The sequence below is a fragment of the Sander vitreus genome, chromosome 1 (assembly GCF_031162955.1).
Source record: "Sander vitreus isolate 19-12246 chromosome 1, sanVit1, whole genome shotgun sequence".
In the NCBI taxonomy this organism is placed as follows: Eukaryota; Metazoa; Chordata; class Actinopteri; order Perciformes; family Percidae; genus Sander; species Sander vitreus.
The window spans coordinates 437,657-454,016 of NC_135855.1; the positions used below are offsets into that span (position 1 = coordinate 437,657).

Sequence of the window (16,360 nt, forward strand, 5' to 3'; positions counted from 1 at the left end):
GGATAGGTGAGTGCTGCTCTACGCTGGTCACTGATAATCACTAAGTCATGATTCTTTTGGTCCAGTTTAGGTTAGTGATGTTTGAATGTGTTAGACTGATGATTTGCTGGATAATGGAGTGCCATAAAAACCCAAGGGCTGGAGATAAGAGAGATTTACTGCTGGAGCTTTACTCTAAGTATCACAGAGTCTGTCCTGAAGCAAGTAGAGCTGTGGCCACGTAGCATAGCTCATCCTGAAATGTAGCTGTAGTTTTCTTCTCCATAATCATTGTATTGGATTTTTCAAGGCCTCTTATTTCCAGTCATAGATCGATGTAATTGGGTTTGTAAATCACAGCTGCAGAGCTCTCTATGCTGATGCTGATGTTGGAAGACATTTGCTGCTGCTTCAGCTGTAAATCTGCTCCGGAGCCCAGTGATAACTCAGCTGGCCAAACACTGTGCAGGACTGTGTGTGTGTGTGTGTGTGTGTGTGTGTGTGTGTGTGTGTGTGTGTGTGTGTGTGTGTGTGCGCGTGTGTTCTCAACAGGTGCGTGTGTGCATGTCTTGTTTGTGTTTGTTGCAGCAGTTGCTGTGTGTAACCAGAACGCTGTAATAGAATACTCCAGAGAGACTAGTGGAGTGTATGTGTACAGTCCTTCTTCCTTCTTTGATGTCACCTCTGCCTTCTTTTTGTCCATACAGCTACAGCTTGGAGGGGCTCAGTGGGCCCCAGGAGGAGCTGAGGGGCCCTACCACTCAGGGGCCCCGAATCCCGGAGCCTTCAAGGATGCGCCGACATGACAGCGATGACCGGGGCTCCCTGGTTTCTCTGACAGAGGAACAGGAGGAGCTGGGGGATCATGGAAGACTACATGACCTGGTCAGCTAACACACACACACACACACACACACACACACACCAACACATTTGTCCTTCAGATGTCATATCTTCATACTGTCATGCAGTCGGACCTGAGGGATCCTCAAAAACACACTCAGCCTAATTCACATGAGAGGAAAAAAATATTTGTTAAGCTTATACATAAACAAGACTTATAAACAGTTTGGGGAATTTTGTCAGTTTGGGGATTAGTAAGAATTAATAAACATCACTTTCCTCAGGCGGCTTCTCTCCAGTCTCATTGAATTTAAAACAAATTGTGAACACATCATCAAATCGTTGTTTATAACCCTTTTTAGTTTGTCGTTCCTGTTTCCAGTTTAGTTACTGGTACATTTTTGTTCCATGTTATCTCTGCCTGGTTTAGTGTTTTTTTTTTTTCTTTTACATCATCATGCACTGTTTTACCCAAGCTTGTGTCTCTTGCTCTAGAAATCAAGGCGGTATCGCCCTCTGCGAAACAGCTGTCCTCCCTTGACCCTGCCCCTCACCAAGTCTGTATCCATGCTCGCCATCAGCCACAGAGACATTGATGGTGAGTAAGAAGTCGTGAGGCTGCTTTTCTGTTTTACCCTCAGACTACGTCCACACTACTACATTTTCATTTTAAAACAATCTCCATCCTCACGAGCGTTTTAGCACCGTTTCGGTGTAAACACGGGAATTGTCACACATCACTTGAATAATAGCTTGCCTCTTGCACATGTAGGCAGTAGTAGTATTATAAAATTAAGAGTTGAACTGCACAACAGCTGCTATCATCGACAACAAGGTCAGAAACACTTGTACTTCATTATCAATGTTGAATACCACCAGTAGTCTGGGCTGATGTCATTTTTTTCCTTCTAGAAAAGAGTCACGTGATAGGGGCAAGACTAATTAGGGAAGGACACATCGGAACTGATAACACCTGAATGTGGGTGTCTAAATCATTGTTTTCAAGTCTCTGTTTCCACCCTTCCAAACTAAAACTCAACCCAGAAGTTTTCAAACTAAAACTGGATACGCAAGTCTCTGATTTAGGGGTTAGTAAACGCTGGTAGTGTGGACGCGAGGCATAAACTTAGCAAACGGTATGCGTTTTAAAACAAAAAACGTATTAGTGTGGATGTAACCTCAAATTACAATTACAGATCCATATCTAGCCATACTTGTAACATTAAACATATCTGACCTCTTTATCAATACATTCCCATTTTATTATCCTGCTTTAAAATCATAATATCTCAAAATGAATAAAAAAAAATTACAAGTGGAGCTGTACTAAATGAGTCAATAAAGTGGTAAATATCTAAAAGTCTTTATTTGAAAGTGTACTTCACATGCTCCTTTTTCTAAGCTCAGAAGGCCCAATGTGCAGAAGGAGGTCATTATCGGGTCTAATAAGAAATATAATATAATATAATATTATTATATTTATATATATATATATATATATATAATTATATGTCAGGTATTATGTCTTTATCTTGACATTTCTACCTCCTATCCCCCATATTAACTGTTATTATAAAGTTTCTTAATTTTAATAAGTAAAGTTCCTGCTGTGGTTCTTTCCTTCCTGCCTCCCCAGCAATGGGACACCTGAGACGTAAGAGGCGCATTTCCTTCTCTTTCAACCTTTCCCCCATCCTCCCCAAATCTAAGTCTCAGGTCATTTATGGGGACTTTTCATCTAGCGATGATGAGGGTAACTTGAGTAAGTAATGTACTGTGAACATAGCTGCAGTAGAAACTAGCTGTGATGTCAGAATCAGAGCAGTAGTTGTTCCTTTTATAATCCTGCATCTCCCTCAAAGGACTGTAACCAAAGGTGCCATTACTGTACTATTCACTGAATATGAAATATAAAAGTGATGACGGCTCATTCTGCTGAAAGAGTCCCATTGACATTGTGAGGTGCAGTGTTTTGATCAAGGAATGATTTTAGATACACTGGGATGTTAATGAATTAGTAGTTGGCTAAGTACCCAGATTTGTGTACCCATGTGCCCAGCTTTGACCCAAAGTAGAGATCTTTTTGTCCCCTTTCTTTAGGTCTCATGAAGCTTACTGAAATCATTCAAATAGATGCAGACAGGTCGACTGAAGAAAAAATGGTTATAAAACCTAGATTATAATATTTCTTCACAAAATACACATGATGGATTATTTTGAATAAGCTAAGATATTAGCTGTAAACATTCAGCCTTAACATTTAGTTCAACCTCTCACTTTTTACACGTTTGCTGTGGGTGAGTACTCTCTAGTAACAGAAAGAAATGCACTTAGGCCTGAACACAACTAACACACTGAAAGCCGATGAAGTCCAAAAGTTGAGCTTCAACTGAAAATTTTTATGAGGAAACCACTAATTACTGCTGATATTAAGCTGATTGCGGTATGCAATTGGAACAATAATAATTATTCCTGTTGGCGACATTAAATAAGACCTCAGCTTCTTCTGTCCCCTACCCAGCCCAGTATATTTACTTAGATTATACTTTGTTTTGTCTCTTTGCAAACATGAAACACAATCACCAGAGTAAGAGGAAAAATAATAATCATAAACACTGCAGGTGAACTGTCCTCCAGATAAATGGGAGCCTGTCACCTTTAGTCAAAGACACTGAGCCTTCCCTTTTCTTATCTGTGAGATATTTCCATTAGTGTTCTCCGTCTCCTTGAGGAAAAAACTTTACCCTCATTATCCTGTTTTGGGTTTGACTTTCTGATGCAGAGAAATACTTTGCATATTTGCGTGTAATTCAGAATATTGGGAAGAAATGACTGTCGAGAAGGAAGCAGAGTTGTTGTGTAGAAAGGATGTATGCCTATGTTTAACTGATATCAAATAAGTAGAGACTCTTTGGTGATTATTTGACAAAGACTGCAGTGTATGCTTTGATTACATGTTTTAATTATTTCTTTTTTTCTTTATATTATGTGCAATCATATAAAAAAATACAACTAGGTGAGAGATTAATTGAAAAATACCAACAGTTTGGCAGTCAGTGGAGCCATGTTTGGTTAATAGAGGAGCCTGGGTGGAGCTTGGGTAACACAAGCTCGCTACAACCGTCATGGCTTTGTGTGATGATGTGCGAGGCAGAATCAATTAAATGTGATCAAATATTGAGAGCATAATTTCTTGCAGGACATTTTTTTCTTGATTTTTGGAGCTCATATCTAGCAGCCATTAATGGCACTGGATCAAAAGGCAGCACTTCAGCATCAACTTTTGGCCTCAGTGCTGGCTGCCCTCATCTGTGCCAGAGTCATTTTGCTTTTGGCTTCTACACAGCTTCCATGAGAGTAGCACCTAATGTTAAATACCTTGCTCAAGGACTTTAAAGGTAGCTGTTGTAGGACATGGATTATTCAATTATTTGCCTAGTTCTTGCAGCCAGGACTGAAACTAACAATCTTCTGTTCGCAGGAATGGTTCTCTACACAGTGTCTACACAGGAGGCGTGGTGTGAGCAGCACATTAGCGGAGCAGCACGGCAGCCTCAGTGCTCTGTGTGTCTACACAGGATGCGTTCAGGCACATTATTAGGCTGTAGGTCACCTGTGTTTCGTCAGCACTCAGAGCCCAATACACAATCACTTTAGTTACATGCTTAAAACAGAAGAACAAATAGACATGAAGAGTAAGAGCTTGTGTCTGCTTGAGAAAATAGAAACAAAAACTGTTCCATGAGACACAGGTGAGACGGATGGCGAAAACGTGGCTGAAACGCCTCCTGTGTAGACACAGCGTTAGGTCAGTAAGTTCATTCACTTACTGTATATTCAGGGAAAGCAGGATGACCTGGTGGTTAGTGTGGTCAACCCCTAAACAGAGATTTCCATCGCATTTAATAGCGGGAGGAAGGAGAATTCCCACCTGAGACAAATAACAATGAATAAAAAAAAGCTGTTTTTACCAAGCAAATCTTTGTCCTACCGCTGACTTCCTCTCTTGTTTCTTTCCAGGTATGAGGTCATTTTCCAGCGCCTCTGGGTCCCTAGCATACAGGTCAGTCCAACTCTGCACACATACTTTACCAGAAAATAGTTGTTAAGGTTTTTACTGCAGCTGGGAACTTTATAGTCCTATAAATAAACTGTGTGGAGAGGTAAGCAGCAATGGTTCTCCATGGAACCTTTATAGTACTGTAACCATTTTTGGAATGTGTTAACAGATAACCTTGTGAAGGCAGCTGTTTGAGGATAACATTACGTGTGTGTGTGTGTGTGTGTGTGTGTGTGTGTGTGTGTGTGTGTGTGTGTGTGTGTGTGTGTGTGTGTGTGTGTGTGTGTGTGTGTGTGTGTACCAGTATATCAGAGGAGGAGCCTGGCCCTCTACGGAGCAACACTGAGGGAAAGAGTGTGACCAAAGTCAGTCGCACCTTCAGCTACCTCAAGAACAAGATGTACAAAAAGACCAGGGTGAGGGAACATGGAGTTTTTATTTATCCTTAATAAAACGGTGGTACAGTTTTTAAAAATATACTTACTATACTTCACTATTGAATCCTGCCTCCGTTTATAGGCTTCTCCTCCTTAAACATTTATTCCTTCAAGCAAGGATCACTGGACACCAGGCTGCTTTTCAGCCTCACGCTGCTCCACATTCACACTGGCAGCTGCCCTGTGCATCTTCTTCTGTTGGCTTCCCAACAGCTCCAGTTTAACAGTTGGGGGTTCTGTGTCTTGCCTCAGGGCAAGTCAGTTTTTCTTATAACTTCCCCCTTTCAGATTTTCCCAGTCAGTTTATTTTAACAATTTCTGGTCACTCGACTAGTTTAAGATGTGATCAAAGTTATCTTGTATTCCTGACAGAGCCAGGTCAAGTTATTTACCTGCAAAAGGTTTTTTTCTAGTGAGAATAGTAATTTCTTTTTACATTGTAAGCGATGATAACCCTGATTATATCTATCAGGTGAAAGAAAAAAGAAAGGGTGGGGTTGATGGCACAGTGGATATGACACATGTCTTTGGTGTGGGAGATCAGGGTCGATTCCCACTGCGATACATCAACCAACATGTCCCTGAGCAACGCACTTAACCCCTAGTTGCTCCAGAGACCTCTGACATATGTAGCAATTGTAAGTCGCTTTGGATAAAAGCGTCAGCTAAATGACATGTAAGAAAGAATACTTCCGTCATGGGTACCTCTCTACATTGGATTTAGAATACTGCAATTCATAAATCACAAAACTCAGCATTGCATGTTAAAAAAAATAACACGAGTGGCATACTGTAGTTTGACAACCATTAATCTGATTTGCAAAAAAAAATAGTTGTCATTATTTAGAATTTAAATGTACACTGATAAACAGTCCTTTTCCATTGGGGAATTAAAGGGAACCATGCATAGTTACAGTACTTAAACGACTGTTTGCTGTCTGTAATTGTGCAGCCCTTGCAAAGAGACACAGAGGGGTGAACAGGAAGTAAAACAGGAAGACAGAGTAAGCTGTGGTTTTATCATTTAATCTCTTACCTCAGTCTTCGCTTTGCTTTTAAAGTGACAGGATTCTGAAGGAGCAAACCAACCCTGCGGCTGGTTGCTCCCTGTCAAAGGTCATTTTGACATAGTGTCTGTACCCCTTCGGTCAAGCCAGTCACTTCCTCATCACAGCTTTCATAAAAGAGCCTCGTGCTGGTAGTAGCTTCAGCCACAGCCAAGGATGTTATGCAGGAGATTCACAGGGAGCCATGGTTTCTCAAAGAAATGGAAAGGTTGGCTGGAGGTAGGCTAAGAGAATGCTCTGGTTTGCCAGTCAAATTGTAGTGAAATAGACTGTCACATTATCATGTTCAAAGTGCCTGGTGTTACTTTCTGGGCTGTTGTCTTTTTCCAGTGAAGTCATTGCCTGTTACAGTATGTTCCACTCAAACGTCTTTTTATTTCAATCTTTGGTTTCAATGTCATAACTTCTCCTGTTGTGAACGCGTGTAGCCAAAATAATTGTGTAGAGAATCGGCAGTGTTTTGTTTTTTTTAGATATTATCAAGCATATCTAAGATTATTTAAAAGGTTATTGTGCTGAGAAACATTTTCTTAGTCCACTAGTTTGTAGAAGTTTGTCGATGTGTTTTACCTTGTGGTTAGACAGCTGTTGCAGGAAGTGAGAATGAATGCTAAGTGTTGTAATGGCTATAAAACTTGCAGACTTGCTGTGTTCCAGTCAGCCTCATGATATCTTGAAGCAACTGAACAGAATGAGCTCTAGTATGTCAGAGCTTTGTGGTCGCCACAAACCAAGAGGCCCAGGGCCGGCTATTAAAACGAGCTGGAAACTCCATTTTCCCATTTCCTCTGGGTTTGGGTGGAGGCTCTGTGATGCAAGTCCAAAAGAATAAGAGCTCTGTTCTTCTCGGCATCACTTTATGGCATTGTGATTCAGCTCAGTGTACAGAGATGACCAACAGCTGAGGATGACCTCGTCCATTAATCCAGCCTGTAATGGAAAGGTCAAAGATTTGATTCCCAGACAGCGTGTCTCCGTCAGTAGTCATTCTTCCAGCAGAAGTGTTTTTCAGCACAGTAAAGTCCTCCCTGCTCATTCATCACAAGATGGTTTGAATAAGAGCTTAACAGTAGCTGAGACAACAATACAATATGGAATATTATTATTAAATTAGTGCCATAACTATAATTGTTTATCACAGTTATGTACTGCTTGTCATCATCTGCAGCATTGTAAACCCCTACAAGTAATCCTGTAAAAAATATATATCAGAGTTTTAGAATGAGAATCACATTGTTTTTAAATGAGACAAAACAGCAAAGACTCCCTGAAACAACGACGTACTACATTCAAAAAAGGAGACATAAATAATGCATCACTTAATATGCAAAGCCCCCTGCTGTGTAGTACATCACAGTAATAATGTTGCTCTGCTGGATTCAGATTGGAATTTATTAACATAAGCAACTAGCTAAATGCTAAGACATTTTGTCAATGGGTGTCACTCTACAGGCAACTCAGCACAGTCTGTTGATTCCTAATTGGCTGGTATCAAAGATGAAGTAATTACATTCCTTTCCTTGTATAGTTGGTGTAGTGTTCCTAACTATGATACTTCCACTTGTGCAGGAAAAGGATCGAGAGAAAAGGGAGAAAGAGAAGGAGGGCAAGGAGAAGGACAAGAAGGCAATTAATGGTCATATTTTCACACCATTGGGCTCGGGGGGCCAGGCAGCCCAGTGCTTCCAGTGCAATAAGGCTTTCAACACCAAGGAGGCTTTCCATTGCTCACGTAAGTACCTTTGTCTGTCTGTTTCTGTTTTCTCATTGTTCTTTGGTTCCACTGTGTGTTCTTTCATTGACTGTGTGTTCATTGTTTTTGACTGATCAGGACTCTTTTTACTTTAGGTCTGTCTAAAGCCCATTAACTGTTGTGATCCATTATTAAAATAATTCATGGTATTGTAGATTCATTTCTTATTTGAAAATAAACTAGTCTCTCTGCACTGCTGGCGACACACATAATTGAATATACTTTAAGGAGAAAAAAGAAGCTGGAGTTGTGACGAAAAGCTCCTTGTTTAGTGACAGTAGTCACACATATATCATCAGCATGATCATGCTAATCGGGAGATCACCTCGACTTACTAGAAAGGCTCAGTCCGTACTTTGGAACCATATATTGTATAGATTTATCCACGTATGTTATTGAAAGAATTTTATTTATGAACAAAGAAAACTTTATTTTGTTTGTTAGTCAACTGATTATAATAGAAATATAGGTTTGCTTACTCTGTTGCTGATGTAAATAAAGTTTTAAAAGCATCAGAAAACATTAATAATTGATATCATTAATGTTGTATGACAGGGATATTCAATGAAAATTCACAGAGGTCCGGTTACTAAAATGTTCTCCCAGCTTTGGTCTGAACCTCATGTAGTCTGAGTGGCGTCCTCTAGCCAACCCCTACGTCTGTCAAATAAAATCAACAATGTACTTTTCTAGAGCATTTCAACAATATTTTTAGATACTTTTAACATATAGACACATTGAACTTGTATAAAAAAAACAAATAGCTATCTTTGAGCAGCCCCTTTTTCTCTTTTATAATTAACATTTCTGCTTCCCTTCCTAGTGAGAGAAATGGGCCTCTGGCTGCCCTGCTATTAGTTTGAATCTTGAATGGAGTTATTGCCATTATCATACACATGTGTAGGTGCTCCCTAGTGAACCTGGATGTTAGTATTAATAATGTTCATAACGGAGAAAGCTGACTCAGCTCTAAGTCAATCCAAAGTGCTACTCTGGTTAGACCAGTCTGTAGCCAGGAAGTAGCAGGGAGTTTTTCTGCTGTCATCTCTCTTACGTTGTTGTTCTCTCTCGCCAACTGTCTGCACACAGTAAACAATTAATTTGATTGGCTGAAGTTATTGCCGTTCTATCTGGATGAGCTGTGCCCTCGGTCCAGTCCATTGTAAAAAAACAACGCTCTGTGAAGATTATTGTTTATTTCTTTTAATTGATCAGAAATACGTCATGGGTCTGGATAAAACCGTCACTTGGTCCGGGGCTGGACCGTAGCCTGCCATTTAGTGATGCCCAGTTCCATAGTGTGTGTGTTGTAATGTCGTTAATGTCAAAGCAGAATCACTCATACTTGGCTATGCCAGCTTCATGATTTGTTTGAAGTAGTGAAACTCTCTGAAGGGCTACTTCTAATGTAACTCAGTCAGGCTTTTAGTACAGACAACACAATGATATTTGTATTGTTTCCCACTGAAACAGCAGCAGCAGCAGCAGCAGCAGCCCTAAAGAGGATGTAGTTTATTGCACAAGCCTTTGGCGCAACTCTAAAAAAAGCCTTAAAAGGAGAAACCAGCTCTGCGATGGATCACAGCGATCCTCTCAATGGTCACAATCTGCCTCAGATACTTCCAGCTGGAGAAAACAGCTCTTGTTGTTTTCAGTTGGCCTGGTTCGTATTGTTGGAGCCCCAGACAGTTCTGAGGGTATTTTCAGGAGGTTTATCCTCACAGATGTCTGGCTGGTGTCCATTCAACAGACAAATACAGTGATCCTTTGTCTGACATTAGCTGGAATTAGTTAGACGTCCACAAAAAGCAGTACAATACCCAATAAAACCATTTAAGAGGAGAAAAACACTGCAGGAATTGTAGCTGGTTTTACTGTGCGGATCCTAATTAGATATAAATCACATAATCTACTAGGCGGATACTTTTATCCAAAACTCTTTTACAGTAACACAAGTATATATGTACACTTTTCAGGTGTTAGGTGGAAGTGACAATAGAAGCCCTGAAGTGTTGCTGCCCTTCTATTTGTGTTGACTTATTACACAGGATTATTGTCTCACCCTGACTCGAGAGCGTACGTGTGTTGATGTAATCCTAAGAGCGGAAATGTTGTATGCAAGTTAGCATGGATGACAAGGTCTGTTGGGTTTCACTTGTGCAACATGTCGGTTTAAAACCCGTGTGTCTATTGGAAACATGCCTTAATGAAAGTAAGTGGAATCTGTGAGGCTAGCTTTTGAGACAACAAGAGATGGTTGTTTGTTCTTCTCTCCCTTCTTGATCAACCGTTGCTGCAAAGTCGTACGAAACGATTTGACAGTATGACATTTGATCAAAGTATTGTCAGTGGAATTAAATTCTTTCATTGACTGCAGGATAAGATTACAGAGCAGCTCCTATTTTAGCAGTCTTAAATGATGACCCTTTCCTGATTTGGGAATGTTTGTATAATTGAAATGTTCCCATGCAATGCAGTGTTTATGTGTGTGTCATTCCTCATCTTTCTTTTTCTTTCTCCTTCGTCCACGAGCAGTATTACCCCTCGATTGCATCACATGCCTCTGCTCCAGTCTGGCTTTCATTAGTGGGCTGGTGGAGTTTCCTGGCCGGCCATGAAAACCAGTCAGAATTTCTAGCCCCCACCTTTCCACACACACCCTCAACACCCACCACCTCCATCCCCACCATGCTCATAGTATTCACTGAGTGTTCTGTTGCTTTTCTTTCCAGACTGTAATGCTTCCGTCCACAAGAGCTGCAGGGAGAGCTTGCCTGTTTGTGCCAAGGTGAAGATGAAGGTAAAGGTTCCCTCAGAGTAACTCCTCCGCTGACTCTCTAGTATTCTGCTGTCCTGCAGCCAATATTGATTTGATCGCCTCATTTATGCTTTTATTCTCTGCTCCTCTGGCTAGTTGCCCAAACAGCAGTTTGCAGTACCAGATTCAAGCTCTTTTCCTACAGTCACGTTGAGGAACAAATGTGAGTGTCAAACCAAACTCTTTCAAATCTTCATTTCCAGTTTTTATCTGCAGAAATGCACAATGAAGCTGTTTGAACATTACGTGTTTCGTTTTTTTTGAGTAATAATTAATTGGAGGTAGCTTAACTAATCCAAGTTCGGTAAATGACTTCTTGTACATTCACAAAATGTTTTAGGGCTGTTGTAAGGTCAGTGGAGACAGTCGAAATTAGGGTTCCTCACTAGAAGAGGAAATACTAACAGTATGGTGCTACTAGCTCTTGTGCCATGATTCAAAGTGAGTAGGCAAGACATCTGTGCAGATTTCCCAGAGAAACATTACATCTATTTGGCAACGCCACCAGTATCTCCAGATTGTTTTTAGAACAGTTAAAGGGTTACTAGATTAAAAGAAGAACTTCTCTATCAAACGATAGAACTTCTCTTGCTCCTAAGACTACAGCACATTTGGGAGTAAACAAACCAGCCAGTTTAAATCATTTTCTCAGGGACGCTCTTAGGATCTCCTGTGGTTGTTGGAAGGTTTGCAGGCTTCTTTTCACTGCCTTTATTCAACCAGGTAATGAGTACAGCAGAGAGAAAGTAAACACACATAACCAGACACAACAAAAGGACAGACACATACAAAGAATATAGACAGACACAACAGAGCACATCCAGCATCAGAGACAATCACTAGATAGACTTAAGTGAAAAGTTTAAAATCAGGCAGCTGGATGAGAATATTTTTTAGATAAAAATGAGGACCAGCCTACTTGTTCATATAGCACACAGTGATGAGTACAATATTATCCCCTGTAATGCATCTGTCTCTGGACCAGCTGGTGGGACAAGGGAGCGTCCCTGGTCTGCCATCTTGTCCCCCGAAGACCATTCTTCCCTGATGATCCCATCACGGAGACACACCAGCATCATGACTTTCCATGGCAACAACCTCTCCAAGAGTCTCTCCATAAGCAACATCGCTGGGTGAGCTGTGTGTGTGTGTGTGTGTGTGTGTGTGTGTGTGTGTGTGTGTGTGTGTGTGTGTGTGTGTGTGACTATGTAAGGACACTCAAATAATCACATTTTTCAATCTCATTTAAATGCTTGTTTCTGTTGCTATTTAACCTTTTGTATTGAAGCCATTTGTGTGATTTCTTCACACTTTATTCGACCACTGCATATACAGTGCACCATGTGTGTTTACACAGACTAATGGCTGTTTGTGGTTGTAAGTAGTTGTCTATTTTTTTTAAATTATTATCTCTTCATTCAGTCCGGTGTTTGACGACATGCCCATTAAAGGCCTGCGGTATCTCTCCCAGTCTACTGACTCCCTCAACAGAACCAACCAGGTCACAGAGTCCATGGAATCGCTCACTGATGAAGGTCAATACACACACACACACACACACACACACACCATTGATTTGGCTAGCCAAGACAGCTGCTTTTTTTCCCTATAATGTTCATATTACAGTGATATTATTCATATCAATTAATATAATTATTATTATTAATAATTATTTCTAATGTGAAGAATGAAATAATCTGAGCACAAAATTACATTGTCAGTGTGAGTAAACCATTCAGGAAAATAACATTTAGTCCATATACTGTATAGCTTAGGAATGGGATTTAACTTAACTTACAAAATGTTGTCAAAAAATGATTTAAACAGCGACTAGAGCAACATAAACAAATATTCTAAAATAAAATTGAGCCTCTTCCCTGAAAGTTATAATTGTTTAGTAAAACAAATCAAAGCTGTGTATACACATCAAATGTTCTAGAAAATCTAACATGAGCTTTAAAGCTGTGTTGTTGGTGCAGGGACGGAGATGATGGACGGCCAGCTGATGGGGGAGTTTGAGGCAGACTCCAAGGAGCTGGAAGCTGACTCGTGGAGTTTATGTGCGGAGCAGCAGTACATGCAGCAGCTGGACAAAGAGCTGGTGAAGAAACAGGACGTCATCTATGGTACATTTGATTCACCGACATAAGATTTTAAATTGTATCTTAAAAAGTTAATGGAAAATTAAGGAAATGTTTAAGAAGTAAAAAAACTGCAGCTGCTCAGTGTTTCTTCAGTTTAGTGTTTTTGTTTGGTGTTCTCTACTACTACTATTTTTTAATCAAAAATAATGGAAATGACTTGAAACAACTGATCAGAGTAGACCAGATGTACATTTTAGGTGATTTAAAGTAGAGAGAAAATGTGTAAAACTGTAAAAGAAAAACTGGCATTAGCATGTCTTGTTAACTTTCACTTCAGTTTGTTTCGGTTGCATCTACAAGTCTTAATGGTCTATTGAGACTGCAGGTTTACATCATTTAAATATTCATTGAGATACATCCTGTATGAGACGCTAGAGGATTTTGATTAGAATCTACTGGTGGCAAATAAATTAGATTGATTCAATAAGATATGCAGTGACATACAAATGCATGTCATGACTTCTCTGAAACTCTGAGGTAGAATTATGTAGATGCATTGATCTGTGCAAAGGTATAACGAGTGCTGCTTCTGTAACTATTTGACTAAGTATCACTTCCTTGTGCGTCCTTCAGAGCTGATGCAGACGGAGATGCATCACATCCGGACGTTGCGCATTATGTCAGAAGTCTACAGCAAGGGCCTGCAGAAGGAGGTGCAGCTGGAGCTGCAGACGGTGGAGAAGCTGTTCCCCGTTCTAGATGAACTCCTGGAGCTCCACACGCAGCACCTCCTCCGCCTCCTGGAGAGGAAGAGAGAGTGCCAGCTGGAGGCGGGGAGCTCGGAGGGAGGCTTCATCATCAACAGGATAGGAGACATCCTGGTCAGCCAGGTTAGAGGAGGGAGGGCCGGGTGGGATAATGACACATGATGAATTCATTTTTTCTCTTTTGAGGCAATTCCACCTGTGTTGGTAGTGCAGGAAGCCTGGAGAGCGTGAACACTCACTATTTTATTCAAAACAAAATATGCGCATTAAAAAACACATTCCATCAACTATTCCATATCAGTGTGTTGTAAGGTTGGTTTACCACTTTGGTCAAGACTGAAATATGTGTTTGTTTTGGGTAGTCATGCCTGAATGGTAGTCATGCTAAATTCTGCTCTAGTTCTCAGGATGCAACGGTGAAAGCATGAAGAGGGTTTACGGGAGATTCTGCAGCCGCCACAACGAAGCCGTCAACTTCTACAAGGAGCTCCTGACCAAAGACAAACGCTTCAAGGCCTTTATCAAAGTAAGACTCTTTCAGACCTTTATATGTACAGTATATCACCAATCTGCCCTACAATAGTGTTACTCTTTGTAGAAGTTGCTTTCCATGCACTTGAAAATTTCTGTTTTTCCGCACGATTGTTTAGTTGTAGAATAGACGTCTACCAACCTCTCTGTTCTGTTGTACTTATTGTGTTAACCGAGGAGCTCGTTCTTTTTCTGTCTCGCTTTTCTTTAGTTTTTTTGTCTTTTGCATCTGCACTTAATTTCAATCAGTGCATTTACCGTAAGCATTTATATAAAAGCTGTGTAACTGTCAAATCCATAATGACAGCAACACCTTCTCAAGTATTATTACTGTATTGTTAGTTCTCAGGTTTCCCGTTGATTATTTGAAACCTCGTCTTGCAACGACAGAGCCACCTGTTGTGTGGCCATGTTTTACTAAAACACTTGCTATTGTTTTTCCAGAAAAAGATGAGTAGCAGCATTGTGCGGAGGCTTGGTATCCCAGAATGCATCTTGCTCGTGACCCAGAGGATAACAAAGTATCCGGTGCTAATTCAGAGAATCCTGCAGCACACTAAAGGTTAGCTTTCTGTCGGCCTCTGTGTACATGATAACATGAATTGGGGGAAATGGTTAGAGATAGTATGTTGGTGCTCAGGAGCACTCAAGTACAACAACCAAAGGAGGAACATTTTGGGGAAAATATTACATAGTATGTCAACTCAAGTGCACAATAAATACAAGACGTGTATATCAGAGACATATTCACTGTTGGGCTTTTATCAGAGTGCAGACCTATAGGCCACTTGCACATTTACTCTACATTATTTCATGTAAAAAGTAGTCCCACTGTGGAGACTCTGAGCTTTGACCTGCTTGTTATTATTCTCGTGAGATTTTTGAAAAGAAAATCACAGTATGTTCATTTTTATTTTCAGTTAATAAAAGCTTTTAAATGTTCATTTTTGATAACCAGATGAGCCACGTAATTAGCATGAGCAGCGATAGCAGTTTATGCTAACAGACTGAGATAAGATAATCTACCCCCGCATAAATGTAATCCACACTGACAAAAGAAGAATGCATTTTTGGAAAATGCACTTATTTCCAAAGAGTTTGATTTGAGAGTGGCATTGATCTTCTTAGCTAAATATCAAGCTATAGCAAGGTTAGCTTAGCACAGAAGACTGGAAACCAGGGGAAACTGCCACTGTCGTCTTTAGAATTTGGTTTCTGTACCCATTAAATATACAAGATGTGACAAGGTAACAAAGTGTTCATTAAAAGGTGCTGCTAAGCGGATTTTGTTTAACTTTGGACGTTCTCTGTCTCTGTCTCTAGTCTTTTGCTAAGCTAAGCTAACCGCCTGCTGGTGGTAGCTTAAGTTTACCGCACAGACACTAGAGTGTTATCAATTCTTTTGGCAAGACAGAAAATACATTTCTCAAAATGTTGCTTTATTTCTCTAAAGATTCTGAAACCTATTTTCTCAATCAGCTGCTGAACAATGGGGTCCTACATACAATAAACACACAGTTGTGTGCCAAAAGTTAAAACAGTTTTGATTATTTCAAATGAGAGATTGCTGTCTGTGCTTTTTTCTCTTCCTGCAAACAAATGTTGCTTATGTTGCTGTCAATCAATACTAATAAAGCCACACCCATAGTCTGATGAGGAATTAGCTGAGTTTTAGGTGTTTAACTCTTAATAAATAGTACCAAAGTGTAACTGTGACTGTTGCTTATTGAGTCATACATCTTAATTATATAGAGAAATATGTAACATTTGAAACTTTCAGGGGCTGTAAGGAAAAAGTCAGGGCAGTTTGTATAATAAGTGTCCATTTTCTTTTAATCTATTCTGACATCTTGCTCTTTGACTACCATAACACATTCACAAAAAGACTTACCATGTAACAAGCAATAGAGGAGAAATGACAGAAACTGAAATCATACGTAATTATGAGCGTTCACGTTTAAGCGCATTTACACGCTACATCCTTAAATCCCATTAAGGTATGTTGAATGGACTTTTTCAGA

The 16,360-nt window shown here is 40.1% G+C and overlaps 1 protein-coding gene across 8 annotated transcripts in view; it reads left to right on the forward strand.

The window, feature by feature from the left end:
- LOC144519472 (A-kinase anchor protein 13-like) overlaps positions 1-16,360 on the forward strand; it is a 113,898-nt gene that overhangs the window by 80,816 nt on the left and 16,722 nt on the right. For all 8 annotated transcript variants that reach the window (XM_078254664.1, XM_078253046.1, XM_078256285.1 and 5 more), the window contains 13 exons: positions 687-864; positions 1,318-1,420; positions 4,843-4,885; positions 5,187-5,298; positions 7,956-8,118; positions 10,872-10,939; positions 11,054-11,120; positions 11,943-12,090; positions 12,380-12,492; positions 12,937-13,083; positions 13,675-13,931; positions 14,209-14,334; positions 14,784-14,901. In XM_078254664.1, coding sequence (XP_078110790.1) covers positions 687-864; positions 1,318-1,420; positions 4,843-4,885; positions 5,187-5,298; positions 7,956-8,118; positions 10,872-10,939; positions 11,054-11,120; positions 11,943-12,090; positions 12,380-12,492; positions 12,937-13,083; positions 13,675-13,931; positions 14,209-14,334; positions 14,784-14,901 — 1,643 coding nt within the window. The remainder of the gene's footprint in view (positions 1-686; positions 865-1,317; positions 1,421-4,842; positions 4,886-5,186; positions 5,299-7,955; positions 8,119-10,871; positions 10,940-11,053; positions 11,121-11,942; positions 12,091-12,379; positions 12,493-12,936; positions 13,084-13,674; positions 13,932-14,208; positions 14,335-14,783; positions 14,902-16,360) is intronic.